Here is a 25,715-nt window from a genome sequence, read left to right as displayed (position 1 = left end):
CTCATTGTCTTTCATGAATAAATAAATAAAATCTTATTAAAAAAACTAAACAAAGAAAACTTGTAAAGTAGCATGGCTTGTGTGGAAGTTCAGGTTAGAGAGGAGGTAGGAAAAGATAACCTTGTTGGGGTCTCTGTGCTCCCCAAAGCAGAAAGAGGTGACATGCAGTAAAAAGAAAATTTGTTTTTTAAATGTAATAAATAAAAAGGAAAACAAGAAAATAACATTTCCTAATTAGCATTGTAGCAAGTTAACCTGGGTTATGGAATAACAAGTGTTCACCTGGTAGTCTGGGATGGAAGGGAGAAATGATGACATTGCAGGCAGGGGGAACAGGGAAGATAGGCATGTGGAGGATAGCTTGAAAGAGCAGTGTGTCTTGTTCTCAGAAGAGTCAGCAGTTTGAGGTGGCCAAAGCACACCCAGGAATGGGGTGTCTAACGCTGGCTGAGATCTGACCATAGAAAAGGCTGAGACCAGTGCTTCTCAAGCTTATGTGTATGTAAATCACCTAAGGATTTGTTAAAATTCAAATTAGGGAAATGAACTTGAGAGCCCACTCTCAAGCTGCAATGTGATGCCTGTGCTCTGGTCCACAGAGCACGCTGTAGCAAGACTAAGTTTTGTTCTGCTGATGATAAAATAATACTCTTAGCAACTTCATTGCCAAGTACAAAAGAAATAATTTAGTTATTCTTATTCTTAATGAATTAGTTGAGTAGAGGGTTGCAGTGTATTATGGAAATAATCTAAAATTTGGAATTAGATTTTTAGACCTGGGCTTCAGTATCAGGTTTGTGTCAAAACTGCTCTTTTATGAAGCTAAATTCACCCATTTCTCTTTTTTGTTTCCTAATGCCTAAAATAGTTATACTTGGCATTTATAGAATTGTTGTGAGGGTTAGAAATGATAATGTATGAAGTACCTTGAGGAAGGTTAATGGAGGTTTTAATTACCACATTTTTTACATCCTTTAAAAGCTGAAATTCTGCTAGTCTTAAATAAAGAAGACAGGATCCTTGAGTGATCTTATCTTAGAAATTATTGATCTGTGTGCAATTTATTTACCCTTTTTGTTTTCTCAGGAATTTTTGGCAAGTAGGAGAATATTGTTCTTTGTAGCTTATGAAACCTGCCACTACTACCCTAACACACGATCCACTTATACTCATGGTATACAGAATGGTTGTTACAGAGGGAGGAATATGTTGTGTTTCTGAATGCTCTGGAAGCATGAAATAATAGGTTGGATTGCAGTGGTATCTGGTTTTTATAGTTCTTTTATTTTTAAGTGATTTCTTGATTATGGAAATTTTCTATAAAATTTGCCACTTTCAGTTTGCTGTAGAATAGGAACATCTCTGTTTTGGAAATAAAAAATAGCCCAGCCTGTTGCTTAGCTATCATTCAAGCCTATAAATGGACATACCAGTATGTGTTCCTCCCTTGGGAGAACCGGACTCAGCAGAGACCCACAAGTACTTCAGAAGCAGGTGTGAAGCCTTTTAGGCAGGAATTCTGGTGGTTCTGGTGACCAGACCCTGCAAGGGGGACATAGACTCTGGATGGGCACACCTGTGATCCGTGAGGACAGGCACAGCAGTTCTAAACCCGGGCCCTCTAAAGCTCAAGACAAGGACCCAGGCTGTTGGGCAACAGTATATTAAGGAAATTAGTGTCTAGTCTCGGCTGTCTCTTTTTCGATACTAGCTCGTTTGTTTAGCTTTTTTGTTTCATGACTGTGGTAAACTTGTATTTTACGCTTGAGTTTTCTTAATGGATGACACAAGAAAATTATAAGCACCTTATTTAATTCAGTAGCTCTAAGATGGAAATAAGTCTTAGTGACAAATTTCTTAAGATTCAATGTGGTTTTGCTAGTAGGCATTTTATGATGAGATTTTCTTTTCTAACTCTGTACCTGTCCTTATGTTTTGGTGTATAGATTTGCTTCAGCTCCCCAGGAATATGATTGAAAACAGCATGTTTGAGGAAGAACCAGATGTGGTAGATTTAGCCAAAGAGCCCTGTTTACATCCGCTAGAGCCTGATGAGGTGGAGTATGAGCCCCGGGGTTCAAGATTGCTGGTGCGGGGTCTTGGCGAGCATGAGATGGATGAGGACGAAGAGGATTATGAGTCGTCTGCGAAACTGCTGGGCATGTCCTTCATGAACAGAAGCTCAGGCCTTCGGAACAGTGCAACCGGCTATAGGCCGAGCCCAGATGGGCCTTGCTCTGTACCCTCTGCCAGGACCATGGGGGTTTGTGTTTTCCTCATTGTGGTTGCCGTTTCTATAATAATGGTGATTTATCTTCTGCCCAGATGTACCTTTACCAAAGAAGGCTGCCATAAAAGAAACCAATCCATGGGAGTAATTCAGCCACTTGCAACAAATGGAAAGTTGTTTCCCTGGGCACAAGTCAGGCTTCCCACCACCATTATGCCACTACGCTATGAACTTAATCTACATCCAAACCTAACCTCGATGACATGCAGGGGTTCTGTGACAATTTCACTTCAGGCTCTTCAGGCCACATGGAATATCATTCTTCACAGTACAGGCCATAATATTTCAAGAGTGACCTTTATGTCAGCAGTTTCAAGTCAAGAAAAACAAGTTGAGATCTTGGAATACCCATTTCACGAACAAATTGCCATCGTTGCCCCCGAGGCCCTTCTTGAAGGACACAATTATAGCTTGAAGATAGAGTATTCGGCGAATATATCTAGTTCTTACTATGGGTTTTATGGAATCTCCTACACAGATGAAAGTAATGAGAAAAAGTATGTAGCCTTCTTAAATGATTCTATTTCTTTGCTCTGTGATGACTTACATAATATGGATTCCTTTGCCCACACTGGAGACATTAGCTGGATTTTTTCTTTCAACTTAGAAGGTTATATGCAAAATAGTAGGTGATTTGGAAGAAGATACTATTTCTGTCTTAGTCAAAGCCTTGAGCATCTATCATGCTCATATATATCATATATCATATGTCATGGTGGGACTTAGGCATGCCAATGGAAGGAAATGGGTAAAGATTATATCAGTTATATTCTCTAACACAAAATCTTAAGTTATTTTGAGCTTTTTGTATCTTAGATGAATATAGTTTTCAGTCACCTTACAAGATCTCCATGGGATGTAAAGAAGAGTATGGATTATTTTTTAAGACCTGTTTTTCTAATGTGCAGAGCTTTTAGGAAGTGCTTAGTGGGATGGAGAAAGGGGACAGAAAGAACTGTTGTATACCTAATGTATGTCATTTTTAGTGTCCTTAATATTTGCTATTCATGAAAAAGTCACTCTGTTTTGGATTTCTGATGGAATTTAAAAAAAAATCTAGGAGAGACTGAATTTGGTTTAAAAAAAGCTGATTCACAACATAAAAGTGTTCAGCTCCCTATTTAGACTATGTATTTTTCACTTTAACCTTAGCATTCATAGTATCTAGTTTCAGTTTCTGGAAAGATGCAGTGCACACTGTATACAGGTTACAGGTTATTCTTAAGTAGCAATAATGTCATTTCTCTTATGTATATGAAATCCTTATGACATCTGTTTAATTTGATTGGCACATACACTCATATTACTTTGTAAGCCCATTTGTGAATAGCTGATGCTGGCCATTTGGCAAATGTGTGTTGGTGTACTGAGAAAATAGATGAATATTTTAAATCTATCTTAAGGAAATGGTTTGATCCTTCTTAAATGGAGAAAGACAAAGCAAGATTTATACACCTATTCAGATAAGTAATTTTTCTCTTTGCCTTTATTTAAGAAAAAAGTGGCATGCTGGCTCTTGCATGAGATCTGATGTTAAAAGCAAATTTATAATTTTGAGATGTGGCCGTGGGCACTGCCAGAGGTGAACGTGACCCAGGACAGGCTCACACCCATTTCCTTTGTGGGTCTGTGTTTCTTTCCCTTTTACTTTCATGCTAATCTAAAACTAGAACTTTACCTTTTCAAATGTCACTATTAACAAAATAAAACTGCACTGTAATGCAGTAAACAGGATCCAAAAAAAAAAAAAAAAAAAGCAAATTTATTATTATAATGGCAGCTCATGGCTTCTTGGCTTTATTTCTCCCTTTATAATCTTCATTATCTCTAAGAATTATAGGAGGTATCTCTATAATTATAGGAATTATAAAAACAGTGCAAACAAACCTTAAAAACAAATCCAGTAGTCATCTCTTCCAATTAGATTATTGCCCTTGGAGTCCCTTGGGCCTACTACTATATAATGGAAGGAATAAATATATGGCAGATAACAGTGATTTTGGGTATGGTCACTTGTTGACTCTTGCCATGGGCTACCTCGAGTTGTGGAAAATGCTAAAAAAATAGAGAAGACAACTTCTTAAAAATAAGAAATAGAATATTGTTTAAAAAGTGTTTTTAAATCTATTAAAACAAAGTAATATGTGAAATTCTGCTGTTACAAAGCGTATATAAATCTGTTAACCTACCTGCTTCAGTAAAATGAATGCCCCTCATGATTGTATAGCTTAAGGGAAGATAAAAGTTGAGAAGGTTATTTATACCTTTCAAGGTATGGGAAAACTGTAATTCAAAGCAATTTTGGGGGTCTCTCTCCAACATTTAATTTTGCATAGTTTTATTAGAGAAAGTTTTTGTATCCCCCCTCTGAAGTATAATAACTATATATACAAGTAGATAACATAATTAAGGGATGTGTTCCTTAATGATGGGAAAATCAGAGTATATGTGAATGTCAAACATGTATTTGTGGTAAGGGAATCTTACCTATGTCATCTAAGATGTAGAGCTGGTCAGTGAACCTGGAGTTCAGTCTGAAGGTGTTGATGATATACTTCAGGTTATAGATAATAACTGATACTAGAAGAACTAGTAAACAAATTTAGGATGGGGATCTTTTTTTTCTTTGTCTTTCAGTTTCCTAGTCCCTTTTTCTTGAACTCTTCAAGTATCTTCTTAACTGGTCTCCGGGCCTCAAATCTTGCCACTGCTTTCTCTTTCTCTTGCTGCCATTCTTCCTCACTGTTGCCAGACTCCTATTTCTAGATGTACACATCTAACCATGGTGGTCTTTGGTTTAAGATCCTTCAGTACTTCCTCTTTTCTAACAGGATTTAGTTCAAGATTCTTCCAGATTGGGCCCTTGTTTGTTTCACATCCCTCATCTGCCATAACAAACTTCATGTGCACTTTGCTGAATTCCAGTGATAATAATACGCATTTACTGAGAACTGAAGTGTTAGAAACTCTTCCAGGCATTTTATATGTCTAATCTTTTGTTTTGTCAAACCCATTAAAAGGTGGATATTAATATTTTATTCATTTTACGGGTAATGAAGCAGAGGCACATAAAGTAAATCTAACATCTTACGGCTAGCAGGTAGCACAGGGGGACTTCAAAGGTCACTTTAACTTGGGACGCCATTCTTGACCACTATGATCTACTGCCTTCTTAGTTCACACCACTTTTTCATTTACCCATTGTTACTCTCAGTGGTTAGAATTCTCTTACGTGACCCCCAGCTAATTCATGATTGTCTCCTGCGCTATTGGCAGTAGTTCTCAAATTCCAGGTAGTATTTCTGAAAGCAAAGGAAGTCACTAATGAAAGAATAAGCTTCCGGATGTTCAGCATAGATAAGATAAATTATAAGTATCTTCAAGCAGCAGCCTTCTCAAAGAGACTTTTATGTAAGATAGTTATTATTGAATCCCTTTGAATAAAAATTTAAGATTTCCTTTGTCTTAGAACATTATGGTCCAATTTTATATAATAAAGTGTTGGTCTAAGTAGACTATATGCATATTATGGATATCATTAAACTTTAATCCCCTGGTCTCTTGTGGCCTTCTTCCATAATTTTCTGTTAAGAATTTGAAGAATTGAATTTGAAAGTGGAGTGAAGAAATTGAGTATTAACAATTTGAAAGTGGAGTGAAGAAATTGAGTATTAACAACATATGTTTAAATTGTGTCTGTATGTTGATTGCTAACTTTTGTGCCATTTACTCAATAGAAACAATTACTTGGGCAAATCCTTATCAGGACAAAAGCACAATTTTAAGTGTGAATAAAGAGGACTGTCTTGCATGTATAATAAGCATCTGTGTTGGACTTTGTGACACACAAGTAGTTTTTATTTTGAATAGTCTTATTTGATTCTAAAAAAAAACCCTGAATGTTTGGCAGAGGATCCTACCTCAGTCCTAATTTAATAAATAAAGAAACTGAGGTGTGTGTTACTGATTTGCCAGTCACATGGCTGGTAAAGTGCAGGGTTGGGGTCTTCTTCCAAATCACACTCTTTTCTGTGTATCTTTTAAAAGTGGAAACTAAGCCTTGAACAAGCAAGGACTTCCTGTCCAGAGGGGTGATTGTATACGTGCCATATTGACTAGTACCTGAACTATGCACAATAGGGCCACACTTGCTCTGATTATTCTAGGCTATCTTTGGATGATTTCCAAAATGGAGACCTGTTTTGTTGCTCTGCTTTACTTGAAAATCTGATTTTCTCCTCTTTTTCTTTTTATGCTTTTCTCCCAACTTTTAATTGAGGACTCTCATAGGGGTTCAAATTTCATGTGTTGTTGCTGTGCTGTAGGAGAGGGAGGACATTTTTTTCTTTTTTTTTGAAGATGGTAAAGGAAACCATCATACTACAGAGCACCTAGTTTTTTTAGTCTTCACAGAAGTGAAGTAATAAATTTAAGATTTGGTGTTGTGAAGCCAGAGACTGTACAGGTGGCCATTAATGACCACCCTTCATACTGACCTTCATCTGAAACCTTTTTAAGACCTTAATGGCTACCTTTGTGGCTTCATCTCCAGCCATTGTGGACGGCCACCTCCAGTCCCTGAGTATCCATTGCTCTGTCTTTCCTTGTGCTTCCCACTCTTTTTATAGTGTACCTTCTACCCTTCTCTGCCTTTTCAAATAACCCTCATTTTTAAAGACTTCAAATGTTATTACCAGTTTCCATACAGTGTCTTAACTGCTAGTCAGAATTTGTTTCCTACCCTTTGTTTCCACTGCTTTATTGTCAATATTAATGACATGGTTCGCAGCCTGACAGGTATGCCTCTCCCAGTTGATTACAGATCTTTTAGTGACTGGGATTGTACCAGGTTTATCTTAGTATCCCAGGTACTTGGCAAGATACCTTCAATAGCAGGTGTTCAATAACTGTTGGATGAATTTGCATTTGTTTTAGGTACTTTGCAGCAACTCAGTTTGAACCCCTGGCAGCAAGATCTGCTTTTCCTTGTTTTGATGAACCAGGATTTAAAGCCACATTTATCATCAGGATCATAAGGGATGAGCAATATACTGCTTTATCAAATATGCCTAAGGTACTGTTCTGTTCCTTAATGTAAAATCTTTGAGTGGATCTCTTTCTTTTTTATGAATACTTGAATTCCTCTTTGTGATACTGTTGAGAATGATTAGAATCATATACATTCTTACTCTTTCTTAAAATGCTTAAAACTTAAATATATGTTGGAATTAATTGAGAAGTCAGCCCAAGGAGCAGTTGAAGAAAGAGAAAGACCTGCTGGATGTGGAATGCATGGGCAGGAAATGTGAAGTATGTACTTTATACTAAAGTTGTACAAATAATAATACTATATGAACTAGTATTAAAGATCATGGTGGTATTTTCTGAGACATGGTGAATTTGCTATTCTAAATAGTGATACGTGTTAGTGTTGAATCATGATTGATTTTAGTGTTTATTGGTTATTGAAAAATCTATATTGTAACATGAAAGTTTTACAAGAACATGAACCTCTTTCTTGGATGTAAATTCTGTGTGGGAGGCAGTGGGGATAAAACCAAGCAGAATTGCTTTTATGCTAAACAGAACCTAGGGTTTTGTTTTTTTTCCTGACACATGAGTCGCCATGTAGAACTGATAGGAGCCTCTCAGAACCCATGTGGTTAATAAAGAGGACCACCCACGTCTAACTGACTATGGAGTCAACCTTTGTTGGTAGGAGGGGTTGTGATCTGTCCTTAAACAGGGACATCACTTCAGTACTTCCACTCCTAGCCATACTCTTCACCCTTAATCTTCTTTTAAAAGAGGTGCCTCCTTGCCTAATATCCAAAAACATCTTAATTAATCATCAGAAAATTTTACAGGTTTGCCTGCATTCTCTCATCTTGTGTCTGCCTCATACTTCTGTAGAGACTTACCACCTTTGATCCCACTAAACTTTCTCAAGGTCATCAACGTGGCATCTTAAAAAGCTGTTTCAGATCTGTCAGAGGGATACCCCACTATAGCTCCTTCTGTATTTGTAGCAGTAGAGTGGAGTAGTCCTGCATCATAAGGAAGGATTTTGGTGATATTTTAAAGGGGAGAAACAGAACCACTGATATTTACTATTTCTAAGTTACATTTATTTAAAATGGATCTTTTGAAACTAAAAATTCCTTTAAGATTTTCACGATGACGGATGATAGAACAGATTGAGAATAAGGGCCATGCTCTATTTAGACTAGAGTCATGCTCTTGTCCTGAGAGATTAAAATGTGCCAGCATCTTCGCTACTTGTTTCCTATTTGAATTTTCAATTTCTTAGTTTGTTTCTGTCATTTATTCCCATAGTTAACCTAGTTATCCTTTCCCCTTTGCTTGTAGAATTCATCAGTCATCATGGAAGATGGACTTGTTCAGGATGAGTTTTCTGAGAGTGTGAAAATGAGCACTTACCTGGTTGCATTCATTGTTGGGGAGATGAAGAACCTGAGTCAGGATGTAAATGGAACCCTGGTATGTTGTAGTAGTTGTCTTGAAAACCTGTTTCACAGGAGGTTAAGAGCAATTCTTTAATGACTTCTGATAACTGCTTTATGAAGGAAAATGAGCTTTTAGATCACAACTTTGACATCTTATGCTAGAAATGTTACTTTTTATTTAGCTTTATTTACTTTTTCTTAATTAAATACCCAAAAGTCAATAATCTTCAAGTTCCCTTTAATTTTACTTCTATAAGAGAATTCCAGTAAGACAGTATATGTATAACAAAGCTTCTATAACTGGGCTCTACAATATGGTGATCACTGGCTTTATGTAGTTTTTTACATTTAAATTAATTAAAATTAGATGACAGCATCGTGGCTGAATAAGGTGTCCCTCATTCATGTCCTTTTACCACAGCAACAGTAATTTGACATCTGTTCATGGACAAAAATGCCTTTCTGGAAACTATGGGATCCAACACCATATGCCAAAGAACTTGGGAGGAATCCTGCCCACCCATGCATCAGGTGGTAGCCATACAGACCACACTTCTGGCTGTGGACACTATAGTGGCTTGTGAAACAGCTCTAGCCCACTTAGCCATGGTGTAGGAGCACCTGAAAAATACTGTCTTAGACAGTAATACCTGGACAAAATAGCCTTTGTGGAAGTCCACATTTCTAGCCAAAAAGTTCTGTAGTCTGTTTGAAAAAGAAAAGAAATGCAAGTTTGGATGCACTGGTGAGAGCAGTTAGTAAAGACAGGAGGAAGTGTCTGCTGCTTCAGATGTGAAGACAGTAATACAGAACGTCAAGAAACATGAAAAATCAAGAAAACCTGATGCCAGAGGCTCACAAGAATATTTGAGTAATTGATCCCAAAGACATGGAGATCTGTAATTTATCCAATAAAGAATTCAAAAAAGTAGCTCTTGTAAGGAAACTTAATGAGCTACAAGAAAACAAAAAAAGACAATTCAGTGGAATCGAGAAACAGTACATAATGCGAAGTTTAACAGATACAGAAATGAAAAAACTAAACAAATTTAGGGCTGCAAAAGTTAATGAATGGAATGAAAAGAGGGAAATAGAGAACATCTACAGCAGAACAGATGAAGCAGAACAAAGAATTTGTGACTTGGAAGACAGCAAAGTTGAGGGGCACCTGGGTGGCTCAGTTGGTTAAGTATGTAACTCAATTTCAGCACAGGTCATGATCTCAGGGTCCTGGGATGGAGCTCTATGATGGGTTCCCCATGGGCAGGAAGCCTGCTCGAGGATTCTCCCTCTCTCTCTGCCCCTTGCCCCCATTTGTGTGCTCCCCTTCCAAATAAATAAATCTTAAAAAAAAAAAAAAAAAGATAGGAAAGTTGATATTATCCAGACAGAGAACAAGTAAAAATGGAAGAAAAGAGTGAAGAAAGCCTATATGATCTATAGGATACCATCAGAGAAACAATTTGTAAATTACTGGAGTTCCAGAAGGAGAACAGAGGGAAGAGGAACAGAGGGTTTATTCAAAGAAGTAATGGCTGACAGCTCTCCAAATGTTGGGAGAAATTTGGATAATCAAGTTCATGAAATTTACAGGTTACCAAACAGCTTAAAGAGACACATGATAGTAAAACTCAAAAATCAAAAAGAATCTTAAAAGCCGGAAAACAAAAGAAGCTTGTATCTTACAAGGGGTAAGTCTGTCAGTGGGCTTCTATGCAGAGATCTTAACAACCAGAAGAGAGTCAGATGATTCAAAATGCTGAAAGAAAAAACTGCCAGTCATAATACTCTTGTCTGACAAAGTTTACCTACAGTAAAAAAGGAAAACAGTCTTTTGACTTATCAAGACAAAAGCTGAGGAGTCCTCCACCACTAGACTTCCTTTAAAAAGTGCTAAAAGGAGTGCTTCCAGCTGAAATAAAAGCATACTAATTTTGTGTATTTTTATATGTTGTGTATTTTTATAAAATACACAACACATTGGTAATGATAAGTATATAGCCAAATTCAGAATACTATAATATGGCAGTGTATGCATCCAATAGGATGCATAAAAAGCAGTTCCAAGAAGGATGTTTATTTTTTTTTAAGATTTATTTATTATTTATTTATGATAGACACAGAGAGGGGGTGGGGGCAGAGACACAGGCAAAGGGAGAAGCAGGCTTCATGCCGGGAGCCTGACGCGGGACTCGATCCCAGGACTCTAGGATCGTGCTGTGGGCCAAAGGCAGGTGCCAGACGACTGAGCCACCCAGGGATCCCCAAGAAGGGTGTTTAGAGCAATAAATGCCTATATTAAGAAAAAAGAAAGATTTAAAGTAAACAACCTGATTTTATACCTCAGAAAAAGAACAAACTAAACCCAAAGTTAGCAGAAGGAAGGAAATAACAAGGTCAGAGCACAAATAAATGAAAGAAATAACAGAGAAACAATAGAAAAGATCAGTGAAACTAGAGCTGTTTTTTTTTTTTTTTTTTAAAGATAAAAATGACAGACCTTTAGCTAACTAGTCTAAGAAAAAGCAAAAGTCAAAATTGGAAATGAAAGAGACATTGCAGTTGATCCCACAGAAACAAAGGAACATAAGAGACTACTATGAACAATTAAGGCCAACAAATTGGATAATCTAGAAGAAATGGATAAATTCCTAGAAACATACAAGCTACCAGACTGAATCATGAAGACATAAAAAATCTGAACAGATCAGTAATGAGTAAAGAGATTGAAGCAGAAATCAAAAACCTCCCAACAAAGAAAGACCAGGATCATATGGTCTCTCTGGTGAATTCTACCAAACATTAAAGAAAAATTAATGACAACTCTTCGCAGACTATCTAAAAAATTGAAAAGGAGAGAATGTCTTCTTACTTTATGAGGTTGTCGTTACCCTCATATCAAAGCCAGATAAGGACATTACAAGAAAACTGTAGGCCAGTGTCCCTGATGAATATAGTTGCAGTAGATGTCATTGCACAAAATTCTCAGCAAAATGTTAGTAAATTGAATTCAATAGCACATTAAAAGGATCATATACCATGATCAAAGGGGATTGAACACTGGGATACAAGATGGTTCAATATATGCAAATCTGTAAATGTGATACATCACATTAATACAATGAGAGATAAAAAGCCCACGATCATCTCAATAGCTACAAGAAAAAGTATTTGACAAAGTATAGCTTCTTTTCCTGATAAAAACTCTAAACAAATTAGATATAGAAGGGCATACATCAAAATAATAAGGGCCGTATATGGCAAGCCCACAACTAACAACTTACTCAACAGTGAAACACTGAAGATCAGGAACAAGAAAAGGGTGCCCACTCTTACTACTCTTACTTAAAATAGTACTTGAAATCTTAGCTAGAGTATTTAGATAAGAAAAAGAAATGGAAGACATTCAAATCAGAAAGGGAGAAGCAAAATTGTCTTTCTTTACAAATGATATGATCTTATGTATAGAAAATTGTAGACTCCACCAAAAAACTAGTTGAACTAATCAATGAATTTGGTAAAGTTGCAGGGTACAAATCATCATACAGAGGTCAATTGCATTCCCATATACTAACAATGAAATATCCAAAAAAGAAATAAAGCAAATCCCATTCACAATAGCATCAAAAACAATAAAATACCTAGGAATAAATTTAACCAAGGAGGTGAAATATCTTACACCGAAAACTAAGATTTTGTTGAAAGAAATTAAAGACAATATAAATGGAAAGATATCCCATGTTCATGGATCAGAAATAATAATATTGTTAAAATGTGCATACTACCCAAAGCCATCTATAGATTCAATGAAATTCCTATAAAAATTTCAATGGCATTTTTCACAGAAATAGAAAAACAATACTAAAATTTGTATGGAACCACAGACCTTGAATATCCAGAGCAATCTTGAGAAAGATCAAAGCTGTCACACTTCCAATTCAATCTATTACTACAGAGCTATGGTAATCAAAACAGTATGAATACTAATTAAGAGAGAATAGCATAAAAACAGACATGTAGATCAAGGAACAGAATTAAGAACGCAGAGAAAAATGCATAAATGGTAATTAATATTTGATAGGGAAGCTGAGAATAGTCAAGAAAGGATAGGCTCTTTAATAAATGGTGCTGGGGAAACTGGATAATCACATAAGAGTATAAGATTAAAAATGGACCCTTATCTTACACCACTCACAAAAATTAACTAACATATTAAAGACTTAAACATAAGGTCTGAAGCTGTAAGACTTCTAGAAGAAAACTTGGGAAAACACTCCTTGACATTGTTCTTGGTAATGATCTCTTGTATATGACACCAGAAGTACAAGAAAAGCAAAAATCTGTAAGTGGGACTACATCAAACTAAAGAGCTTCTGTGTGGTTGGCTCAGTTGGTTAAATGTCTGCCTTCAGTTCAGACTGAAGGGCGTCTTGCTCATCATGGAGCCTGCTTCTCCTTCTCTCTCTGCCGCTCCCCCTACTCCCCTGCTTGTGTGCACTCTCTCTGTGTCAAATAAGTAAAATCCTTAAAAACAAACAAAAAAAAAACAGAAAACAAGGTTCTGCAAAGCAAAAGAAACATCAACAAAATGAAAAGGCAAAAGGCAGCCTAAAGAATGATAGCAAGTATTTGCCAATAGCTGATAAGGGATTACCATCCAAAATATAGGGCAGCCCAGGTGGCTCAGTGGTTTAGTGCCACCTTCAGCCCAGGGCATGATCCTGGAGAGCCAGGATCAAGTCCCATGTCAGGCTTCCCTGCATGGAGCCTGCTTCTCCCTTTGCCTGTGTCTCTCATGAATGAATAAATGAATGAATGGATGAATGAATAAATAAATCTTTACAAAATATATAAGGAACTCCTACAACTCAGTAAAAATAGATATAAACAATCTGATTTAAAAATAGACAAAGGAGGAGTGTCTGGCTGGCTAAGTCAGTAGAGTATACAACTCTTGATCTTGGGGTTCTGAATTTGAGCTCCATATTGGGTGTAGAGAATACTTAAAAATAAAACCTTAAGTAAATGATAGGCAGAGAAACTGAACATTTTCCCAAAGAAGATGTAAAAGTGGCCAACAAGGATCTGAAAAGGTGCTCAGTATCACAATCACAAGGGAAATGGAAATCAAAACCTCAATGAGATATCATTTCACATCTGTTAGAATGACATGGTGTGATGCCATTAAAAAGGTGAGAGTTAACAAATGTTGGTGAAGATGTGGAAGAAAGGGGAACCCTTGTGCACTGTTGGTGAACTGTAAATTGATAAAGCCACTGTGGAAAGCAATATTGAGGTTCCTTAAAAAATTAAAAATAGGACTACCACATGATCCAAGATTCCCACTTCTGAGTATATATCCAAAGGAAATGTAATCAGGTTCTCAAAGAGATAACTAAACTCCCACATCTGTTGTAGGATTATTCACAACAGCCAAAGTATGCAAACAACCTAAATGTCTGTCTGCAGATGTATGGATAGAGAAATTATGGTATAAACGTAATATGGATTATTATTTAGCCATGAGAGAGAAGGAAATTCTGACATTTGCAAAAATATGGATGGACCTGAAAGGCCTTAGGTTAAATGACATTAAGTCAGAGAAAAACAAAAGACTATATATATATATCATCTCACTTATATGAGGAATCTAAGAAAACTGAACTTTTAGAGACTAGAATGGTTGGTTGCCAGGGTCTGAGGATGGAGGGAAATAGGGAAATGTTGGTCAAAGGGCATAAACTTCCAGTTATAAGTTTTGAGATCTAATATATAGCATCGTGATTGTAGTTACAATACTGTGTTATATGCTTGAAAGCTGCTGAAAGACTAGATCATAAAAGTTCTCATCACAAAAAAGAATTGGTAATGAGGTGGTGGAGGTGTTAACTAATACTACTGTGGTAATCATTTCACAATATAGAAGTGAATTAAAGCAACACATTACACATCTTAACCTTTCACAGTGTTGCATGTTAATTATATCATTAAAGCTGCAAAAAATTAAATTTAAAATTTTCTACCTCGGTCTCAGTAGCCACATTTCTAGTGTTCTTGTGGCTAGTGGTTACCATATTGGATATCATGGATATTGAACATTCCCATTGATGCAGAAAATTTTATTGGACAGCACTAAATCTAAAACATTGTGCAGACTTAAGAGATAGTGTACGATTGCAATTACAAGATGAAGTCCAGGTTATAAAAGTTAATTTAATCTTCCTTTTTTAAAAAGCAAGTCCAGATTGAGTTTTCTTCATCTTAGAGTTGTAAGATTGCTTAAGCAGTACCTTTAAAGGTACTGTGAATCTGTAATTTGTAAAAATTTATTATTCTGATTAGGCTCCTCTGCTTTTCTTTGTCATTAGTCCCTGTCTGTAAATGATTATTTGCTTGAATTTTATGCTTTTATTTCACAGTAGAGACCTAATAAAGTTAGTATTTTTATACACTTACAATATAGCAGAAAAGGGTCTTTTTAAAACTGAAATGATTATTCCTCATGATAGAAATAAGATACAATTTTTAAGTTTTTTTCATAGTTTTGATCACCCCAGGGAATATTTTTCACCCATTGAACACATTCAATTGGAGTTGGCTTTCCTTTCTAGATAAAGAGATTTATTTTAATCACATTATATTTAGATCTTGCTAATTAAAAAGGATATACTCCTTCTCTTAGGAAAGATGATCTTGTCTACCCCATAACTCTTAGACGTAAGGGCAGAGATAAGGATTATCTGGCTTTTCATCAGCAATAATACTGTATGCAATTAGGCTCAACAGTAAAGGATGAGAACTATTCACGAAGTTTAAGTGTTCAAGGTTAGGTGTAGACTATGTAGTGCCCAAGTGCTCAAATAATTTACAAACGTTTTGCTTGAAAGAGTTTTTGTCAAGTCTAAAGCAAAGAATTTTTTAGAATCCTTTGAAAAGGATAATGAGATTGGTGCAAATCTTATAAAATTCAGTTAATTTTTCTTCAAGCGTCACCCCCCAGATTTAGCCCTTGATTCAGATGTTACAGTCTGGATGATATCCAAAAGGCTCAATCTAGGAGAGTCAGGTTTGCTTCCTCAGGACCCAGCTGAATACCATTCCTCTCCTTGAAGCAGTTCATTCTTTCCCCAGCTGGGATTAATCATTCCCTCTGTGATCTTTCATAGCTCTTTAGTTACATCTCTGTTGTAGTTATCACACTCTTTGATATAAAACCCCCAGCACTTTTTATTGTCTCCTAGAATATATGCAGTCTTGGCTTTTTCTTTCTCCTCTGTCCCACTCTCCCTCCCTCTTCCTTCTTACTGCTAGGATTACATTCAAACTCAACATTCTGGTATTCAGGGCTGTCTTATAAATCCATCTGTATTTCTAATTGTTCCAGTGTGGATTCTTCTATCTAGCCAAGCTGGATTATTCATTGTTAAGATATATACCTTATTCTCTTGTATATAGAGGGGGACAGGGGAAATGGAGAGAAAGGGAAAGAGATTGATTGAGACAGATTGAGAGAGAAGAATTTGGGGTGGCTTTTTTTCTTTTAATTTATATGTTAGGAAACAACATGGTTAAACGTGGACTCTGGAGTCCCTCCTGTACAGCTTACTAGAATGTGTTCTTGGGCAGATTCCTCTGTAATCCTGTCTAAACCTCACCTTCTACAATAATAGTATATTGCCTATATTAGCCTTACCTCTCAAGGATTAAATACTAAAAATTTAGTGCCTGGGAGATAGTAATACACACACACACACACACACACACACAAAGTGCACTCTTTTTTTTTTTACCCATGTGCAAGAATATTGTGAACTTTCTTATATGTCTGTAAATATAAAATCATAACTTTTTTAATGCCACCCCATACCTGCATATTTCAAAATGTGTTTTGAAAAAATTAGTGTTATGCTAATAAACAATTGTTTCACTAATTTTCTTTTTATTAGGATGAGGGAAGAATCTGACATGCATGGAGCTATACTCCGTGCTGGCAGCTGTCTCAGGCTCCTCATTTATAAATATCTTTTCATTTCATAAACCACGTGGAAGGGAAGCATTAATCCCATATGGCTGATGAAACTGTGTCTCAGGGAGTTTACATAATTGACCTAAGATTATATAGTAAATGATAGTCAGGATTGTACCGTCCACCACAATATGCTGCTGCTTACACCCAATGACATATATAACTTCTATATGTATGGGGACAGAAATTTAGACTTGAAGTCTAACAGGATTTTACTTACATTAAAATGTTGAAGTCTTTCAGATGTTTTCTATTTTGTAGTATTTGACAGTAGGCCTGTTTCACAAGATTCAGGAATAAGGCAGTAGTAGGGCTTTACTTAGTAATGTCAATCTTACCAAACAACTAAAAATGTCAAAGTTGACTGTAGATTATTAAACACACCCTCTTCAGTGATCAACATTACTAACATTGTTGAAGTTTTTAAAAAAGAGGAACATTTGTTTTTACCATTTTTGTCTGTTCTTCACTGTTCTTTACACCTCTGTCTGTGTTCAGCAATGCCAGAATTACCTAGAAAATTCTAGGTCAGTTTTGAAATACATTGCTTGGTTTGTCTTGAGGTTTTTGTTTTGTTTTTGCCATTGCCCGATTTGGTTTTTACCATAGACAGGTCTAATTTGTAGAATCAGAATGCATGGTAGTTGGTCAGATGTGGACACCATGTTGTAAGTTATAAGGTCTGAGTGCTAGTTGACTTCCATTTGACAGTGTTTAGAGTGCTCTTATCAAACCCAGAATACTGGTCAAGACTTTTTTTTTTTGTTGTTGTTGAACTGGATTGCTCTGTTTCTTACTGCTTCTGTTGCTCTTAAAAGAAGCTTGATAATAATTACAATTACCAGATAACTTATCTCTAGTGAGAACTCCTAGCACATTGTCTTTTAAAGAAAAAAAAAATGAAGGAAGAGAAATACCAAACTACCTTTTTCCTAATCATGTATTCCAGAGATGGAACTAATCCCTTGATCAGATTTCAGTTTCATGTGAGCCTCTTTTTCCTCTAAGGAAAGGTGCTCATACATAGAGATGGGAGTGGTCAAATGGTGTGTGTTGCAGAAGGATGTAGGAGGAGAAATCTGGAGGATATGTGTGGTATTTCTATTGGGATAGCTTCTTCTAGGTGATTGTGTTGACTGTGATATTAAGTATGTATTTCTGGTAAAAATAGAGATAATAAAGATTTGTCTCAAATTCCTAGTGATCTTGGTATAGTCATTTACAATGGTAGTTAGAGATTGTAAAAGAATATGTCAGGATTTTTTTGTCTTTTGCCCACTAACATTGACTTCAGAGGGAGAAAGATGCAGGAACTCCACCTGTCAGTGGAATTAGCCTATATAGTTCCTTTGGCAGATGGTGACTGAATTCAATCAACTGTGGTCACAGCCCTTTACCAAGAGCTGCAGATGGTAGATGCTAGGCTAGTGAAGTACACTTGGCCGCCTGAAGTGGGAGATTAAATTTCTTTCATAGTTCCCTTAGAAAGCAGCATAGTTTTAAGTGACAAACTCCAGTCCTAGATACCTTATTCTTCTGGTAACTGTTGGCACAAATGCTCCACTCACACATATTTTGCCACTTTCCTGTTGGACTATATTTTTAATAATGATGACAATTACCATTTATTGAACACTTATATCGTGTCATGTACTGGTCTAAGTTCTATCTGTATATATTAGCTCATTTAATCTTCCCAGGAACCCAGTGAGTATAGGAGCTACTTTAATCACCTTTTTAATAATAAGGAGACTGAGGTTATTAACCAACCTCTCAAGGTCACACAACTAGCAGAAATTTGTTTTTTGTTTACTTGAATTTTTTTTTTTTTTTTGCTTTTCATTTTTTATGTCATGGTACCTCTGTATTTTTATGATTAACTGTAGATTAAAGCCCCACATAAAGACAATTATGACTGAAATCTGTTTGACCTTTTAGAAATTGTTGGTGATTTTTTAGTCCTTTAATGAGGGAATAAATTAGAGTTCACCAGTGCATTTTGTCCAAGTAATGACTTACTCAGTAAGTCTCCATTTCCCACCAATTGAGATTTTTTTTTGAAGTTTTTATTTTCTATGTTTTGTCCATTTCTCACATTCCCAGGTGAGTATAGAGGGCTTTTTTTTTCTTCAGTCAACTGGAAAACAATATATAATGCTTTTTAAAATCATTGCTTTTCATAGAATTGTTTAAATTTTGCCTTTTGATACTTACTGAATGTTATTTATTTATTTATTTTTATTATTTTATTTAAAGATTTTATTTATTTATTCATGAGAGACACAGAGAAACAGACAGGCAGGGAGCCCAATGTGGGACTTGATCCCGGACTCCGGGATCAAGCCCTGAGCCAGAGGCAGACACTCAACCGCTGAGCCACCCAGGCGTCCCTGAATAAGTTGTTTATAGTTAGTCACAACTTATGGGTTTAACTTATGCCCTTAGTCAGAAAAAGAGAGAAAAAAGTAGCAATTTAAATGACCTGGGCGATCATATCCGCCTTCCCCCTTAGTGAGCATGTACCTGAAGGCACTGGGCAATGGGAATAGGAATCTGTTATCCCCATAGTTGGTTTTAGTTACTCTGTGCCACTCATTGAGTGTTTGATTCTGTTTGGTATGATTATTTTTTATACAACATGATCCATGAAAACAAGCCAACAACTGGAAAAAAAGTAAGCTCTCCCAAGGCTGGAAGAAAAACAGGCTGTGCCACATTTACTGAAAGAGGATGCATTGGTCTATAATTTCAACAAATGTGTAATTTCTGCCTTGAGTGTTTGCTTCAGAATAAACTTCCTTATGTGACTTCTCTGTATTAGGTGCCTGGTTTTGTTCTTTTTTTTTTTTTTTTGTAAGAATTAATTTATTTGACAGAGAGAGAACATAGTAGCAGGGAAAACAGCAGAGGGAGAGGAAGAGGGAGAAGCAGACTCCACTGAGCAAGGAGCCCAATGTGGGGCTCTGTCCCAGAACCCTGGGATCATGACCTGACCTGAGCTGAAGGCAGATGCTTAACTGAGCCACCCAGGCACTCCTTGGATGCCTGAATGATGCCCAGCACTGTAATAGGTGCTAAAAAGATGAAAATTTGCTTTGTCCTTCAAATACTTCAGTTTTGATAGCTCATCGGTAAAGAAGGGCAACTTTAGGTAATGGATCATAAAATTAATAGGCCAAAGCTTATATTTTGCCATAATATGACCCAAATAGTTTATTTGGGATGTTATTTAACTTAAAAAAAATCAGTAAGTTTTTGAATGTAGTTCTATGTGTGGAAGTGACTTGCTAAATTTTCCAGGGGCTAAAAGAATTAGAAGCAAGAGTTTGTATCCTGTAAAATTTCATAAAAACTCTTTCAGTTCTCACATATGCTTCAACAGTATTCACCTGAATATCATGCCATTTTGGTTGTACTTGTCTTTACACTTCACATGATATGTGTGTGTGTGTGTGTATGTGTGTGTATATCTGTATCTATATCTATATCCATGTATATATATGTTTTCTTTTAGGTTTCTGTATATGCTGTACCAGAAAAGATTGATCAAGTTCATCATGCCTTGGAAACAACTGTGAAGCTTCTTGAATTCTATCAAAACTACTTTGAAATTCAATACCCACTTAAGAAATTGGGTAAGAATCAAACAATGCCTGATTTTTATTACCATTATAACCTAGATTCATTTTGCAAATGTTTTTTAGAAAGAACTTTTGCCAAAGTTATTTTAAAACTAAAAAATTCAAAAAATTTTTAAATTGTCTATATTTGTTAAGATTATTCAGATTCCATAAAAGCATCTGAATGTGGAGCTTAAAGCATTTAGAAATTTAAGAGGCTGTTACTAGGGCTTATACAGTTGCTGTGTAAGTGGGAATTTGCTTAGGGCTTAGTCTGGAGTTTGACTAATTCTAACCTCCTAAGAAATTCCTGATTCAAATAACAAAAACTGAGTATTGGGAACTCAGGAAAGCAAGAGTATTTCAGAGCTGTTTAGTGTGGAGCTAGCTAGTTAGAATGTCAGACCTGCACCTTATCCTCCTTGCTCTAGAAAGTTGATTCATTGTGAAGGAATTAGGTTTCTCTTGCTTTGCTAAGTGACAGAGGAACAGTGACTCTACAGGGATGGTTCAAGTCTTTCTCAACTGACCAATAGGTAGGAAACATACAACACTAGAATAGGGTTCCATTTGCGGAGTATAAAATGAACTCCCTGCCTCTTGATTCACAATGATAAACGAGTGGGTAAAATTTTTATTTAGGAAGTGCTTTACATGAAGGCTAGTTAATCATTTCTTTCTTCTTATGTCCAGATTTGGTGGCTATTCCTGACTTTGAAGCAGGAGCAATGGAAAATTGGGGTTTGCTCACTTTCCGAGAAGAGACACTTCTGTATGACAATAACACTTCTTCTGTGGCAGACAGAAAACTGGTTACTAAAATCATTGCTCATGAACTATCCCATCAGGTATTACAAGACTATTATATTTTATATCTCTATTTTATATTGTAGAGTTTTAAAATAGAATTAGATGCTTATAAAAAACTCAGCTTTTTATTGTAGTATCGCCTTTTTTCCATAATAAAATGGTGTTTTCTAACACAAACTTGATTTTCAGTTGAAAATGCTATCTAATATTTGCATAGGATTTTACAGTTTATAAAGAATTTTCACATCTATTCTCACCTTTACATTTATAACTGCTCTGAGATAGGTGATAATCCCATTTTACAGATGTGGAAACTGAGACTCAGTATAAGTAAATAAGCGAGTTACCCAGAGTCACACAGTTAATAATTGGCAGCACTGGGCCTTGAAGAGCCACTGTCTCCTCAGGATCTCCCTCTCTCTCTCTCTCTCTCTCTCTGTACTTTCTTGCCCTCTGATAATAGAGAGCTATTTCACCTCTGACAGATGCCACCAGCTCAGTATAACTTTGTGGTGGAGCAAGACTTGCCCTAAATTTCACTTTCCTCACAACTTTTGAACTGTAGTTGACAGGATTAGATTTTTGTTTTCTTCCCCTGCTCAAACTGCGTTGTTACTTTAGGAGAGAAACAAGGAGAAAAAGAAGGAAAACTATGTGGGTACGTGAACCTCTTGACTCTTTCCCCAACACCTTGACTTTCTTTTTCTTTTTCTTTTTCTTTTTCTTTTTCTTTTTCTTTTTCTTTTTCTTTTTCTTTTTCCTTTTCTTTCTTTCTTTTTCTTTCTTTCTTTCTTTTTTTTTTTCTTTGCTGAGGTGCTTAACAGTGTTGGGCATAGTTTGGGGGTTATCATGCATGATGGAAGGAGGATGCGGAAGAGGAGTAGCACATACTCTGGTCGGTTTGCTCCCTGTCTCAAACACCATATGTATGCCACTGTAGAGCCCTTGTGAAGACTTCTTAACAGGCTGGCATATGAAGCACCTACTTATCGACAGTTACTGTTTTAGGCATGTAGCCAACTTGTCCTTTAGGGATGCCCTCTTGGTCTGTTTTGCCTGGGGCCACCCAGCACCACTTCTCTGTTACTTTTTTAAAACTTAAAAATCATATTCCTCTGAAACAAGTTTTAAGATAATAGCTTTGAAGGATAATTGCTTTGTCATTCTCCAAAGTGTTTTGTTTTGATACCTAGTAGCCTTATTATTTTGCTGCTGGTTTGAGATGAGTCCCAGGCCACACTGAACTGCATACTCTGTTACCCACCACTCTCCATTTCAGGGATTTTTGAGATACATTTTTTTTTAAGAGTCTCCTATCATTGCTTTAATTCTTACTATTATATCATAGAAGAAGACATTTAAAGATCTTTCTGATTTCCTTTATTTATGTGCATGACAACTTTCTTAAGGAAAGTTACTTGCATTCTGTTTTGAATCATGATCTACTGTCCTCAGCTCTGGTGACTGAGGAGAAACATGAAACATGGGCTCTGTAGAAAGATCTGTTACATACAAGTTTATTTTTTAGTTGTCATGGATGGTTGTAGATAGAATGAAAATAATCTTACTAACTTGATATTAGAAGGTAGAAGAATTTCATCATCTAGGAAATAACACTTTTAATGAAGTAACTAAAAAATGTTTTTGTTTACCTAGTAAACTGTGTGCATTAATTTGATAAATATGCTGATTGTGTTTCTTGCATGTTTTCCCATTCACCAAGGTGAAAATGTTAACATTTTCATTTTAGAGTAAATGTATACAAATTTTCTTGTAAGTCGTTAATTTGAATATAGTTTGTTTCAACAAATACCTGTATTTTTAAGTAATTATAACCTAGTTATAGGTGATTAATCTGACAATTCAATTATTAAAAAATTCTTAGGGGTGTAAATGTTATATTGGTTACTGGTTTGTTTGTTTTTTCCCCCCACAGTGGTTTGGTAATCTGGTAACAATGAAGTGGTGGAATGATCTGTGGCTAAATGAAGGGTTTGCTACTTTCATGGAATATTTCTCTTTGGAAAAAATATTCAAAGAGCTCTCCAGTGTAAGTACAGCATTTGTTACATGTACTGTCATATTTACCATGTATTTTCTAGACATTTGGAGAAACGAAAATGTTTCTAGAAAGATATAATAAAATTGAACCTTGTTACTGATATGTTCTACCTCTTGAGATTTGACAGTGATAATTAAGCTTTTATTTATTGATATGTTTTATTGAAAGTTGAAATTAAGTGAAATTATGTTTTGTTAGGATGGACATTTTGAATCACTTTGCTACATTTTATTTTTAATAGATGTGGCCCTTCTCTTTGAAGGAGTTTAGATAAAGTTGAAAAGCCTTTTTTACAAAACAAAACTTTTTATCCTTTGTATAAAAAGAGAAAAAAAAATTAAGACGTTTTATAGTACTATCTCTCTGTTATCACTGTGATCATTCTTGTAACAGATTGATACAGTAATTTGCCTTGTTAAAGTAAACACCATATTTTGTACCCTTTTCAAAGACTTAGGACATCATTCTGACATAGAGAGCATAATAATGTTACTGAGTTATTAGTCTCTCTGGAAATGTTTCTATCCTTAGAAATATTTGAATATACTAGGCTGTGGTATGATAGGTATTGCCAAATAACCCAAGCAAGAGGTAGTAAAGTATAAATAAAGATCCCATTCAACCCTAAAATTCTGTGACTTTCTATTAAATATATGATTCAAGACTGCTTCAACATAGGGATACTCTTAAGAGCTTCCAGTTTGAAATTTTTGTGTAACACCCGTTCAAAAACTTACGGTGGGTAGAAGGAACTCATTTTTAGCTAGCATGCTAAGCAAAGTATTCTAAATCTATGTTACTTAATTAAGCAATGAGATACACAGTTTCACCACTTGGTGGTGCCCAGAATGTTTAAAACCTTTTAATGTATATTCTAGGGGAGCTTGTCTGCTGAGCTATGAAAGAATTCTACTTAAGTGTTATATTTTATTTCAAATGAACTTCAGTTAAGAGAAATGTATATTAATAAAGAAACATGGATAATAAATCAGCTTAAGGACCAGTTTTTATTTTTGCTTTTTAATTTCAGATATTATTTAAAAATATACACTAACCATTTTAGAATATTTACTTTGAATATCTATCTGGATTTGGCACATTTGGTTGCTTCGATAATAGATTCTTAATTTATCCTTAGGCAGTGGCTTCAGAAACCATGTTTTTCATGTGGCTAGGAGGTTTATTTCTTTTTTTAAATGTTAGGAATATGAACGAAAGTTGCTCTATTCCTACATTTTCAAAAGCTTATTTTCTGTGGTTTAATGAAGATGGTCTTTTTAAAAAATTATCTTAAACATTAAGTAGTCTAATTCATATAAATAATTACTGTACTTGCTTTTGCCTTTGATATTTTTCATGGCTTCCTAATCTGTTTGATGTTTTTGCTAGTATGAAGATTTCTTAGATGCTCGATTTAAAACCATGAAGAAAGATTCCTTGAATTCATCTCATCCGATATCATCATCATCTGTTGAGTCTTCAGAACAGATTGAAGAAATGTTTGATTCTCTTTCCTATTTTAAGGTACTGCTGTGCACACCAGGGACCTGAGTGGGTTTCAAGTTCATTTCATATTTGAGCAAGCTGCATCATTTAGATTACTTTATAGATTAAAAATTATTTTAAGATTGTTTTCAGGTATTTTTTTTTTTATATAAAATAATTTTTATTGGTGTTCAGTTTACCAACATACAGAATAATACCCAGTGCTCATCCCGTCAACTGTCCCCCTCAGTGCCCGTCACCCACTCACCCCCACCCTCCTCCCCTTCCACCACTCCTAGTTCGTTTCCCAGAGTTAGGAGTCTTTATGTTCTGTCTCCCTTTCTGATATTTCCCACACATTTCTTCTCCCTTCCCCTCTATTCCCTTTCACTATTATTTATATTCCCCAAATGAATGAGACCATATAATGTTTGTCCTTCTCCGATTGACTTACTTCACTCAACATAATACCCTCCAGTTCCATCCACGTTGAAGCAAATGGTGGGTATTTGTCGTTTCTAATGGCTGAGTAATATTCCATTGTATACATAAACCACATCTTCTTTATCCATTCAGGTATGCTTTTAAACTTTAAAATGTTTGCTTCTTTTTAAATCTTGGTTTTAACTTTTCTGTGTTTTTCTTTATTTCTCTATTCACATTTCAGCTCTCTGACTAGGTTTCTGGGCAGTTAATCAGATCATACAGCAATATATCTTTTTTTTTTTAATATATCTTTTAAAGTTGGTTTAGTCTCCAGGTCTACAGGTAGAATATATCTAGGGAACATTCTAAGCAGGCCTTTGGCTGCATTATTGAAAATTGAGGTGTGTTCCAGTCACAATTGCCAAAACATGTAAACCAAAAGAGATCGTAAGAGCTGAAAACTAGATTGCAGGAGCAGAGGCACAGACTCCAGGTTTGGGAGTGGAGCAAAAACAGAAAACTAGAATCC

The 25,715-nt window shown here is 35.7% G+C and overlaps 1 protein-coding gene across 5 annotated transcripts in view; it reads left to right on the top strand.

The window, feature by feature from the left end:
- LOC112654107 (leucyl and cystinyl aminopeptidase) overlaps positions 1 to 25,715 on the top strand; it is a 108,658-nt gene that overhangs the window by 32,188 nt on the left and 50,755 nt on the right. For all 5 annotated transcript variants that reach the window (XM_035714239.2, XM_049108162.1, XM_025438423.3 and 2 more), the window contains exons 2-8: positions 1,947 to 2,787; positions 7,226 to 7,364; positions 8,660 to 8,791; positions 20,298 to 20,418; positions 21,097 to 21,251; positions 23,150 to 23,263; positions 24,665 to 24,799. In XM_035714239.2, coding sequence (XP_035570132.1) covers positions 1,947 to 2,787; positions 7,226 to 7,364; positions 8,660 to 8,791; positions 20,298 to 20,418; positions 21,097 to 21,251; positions 23,150 to 23,263; positions 24,665 to 24,799 — 1,637 coding nt within the window. The remainder of the gene's footprint in view (positions 1 to 1,946; positions 2,788 to 7,225; positions 7,365 to 8,659; positions 8,792 to 20,297; positions 20,419 to 21,096; positions 21,252 to 23,149; positions 23,264 to 24,664; positions 24,800 to 25,715) is intronic.

The sequence above is a fragment of the Canis lupus genome, chromosome 3 (genome assembly GCF_003254725.2).
Source record: "Canis lupus dingo isolate Sandy chromosome 3, ASM325472v2, whole genome shotgun sequence".
Classification (NCBI taxonomy): Eukaryota; Metazoa; Chordata; class Mammalia; order Carnivora; family Canidae; genus Canis; species Canis lupus.
This window is presented reverse-complemented; position numbering and strand designations above follow the sequence as displayed.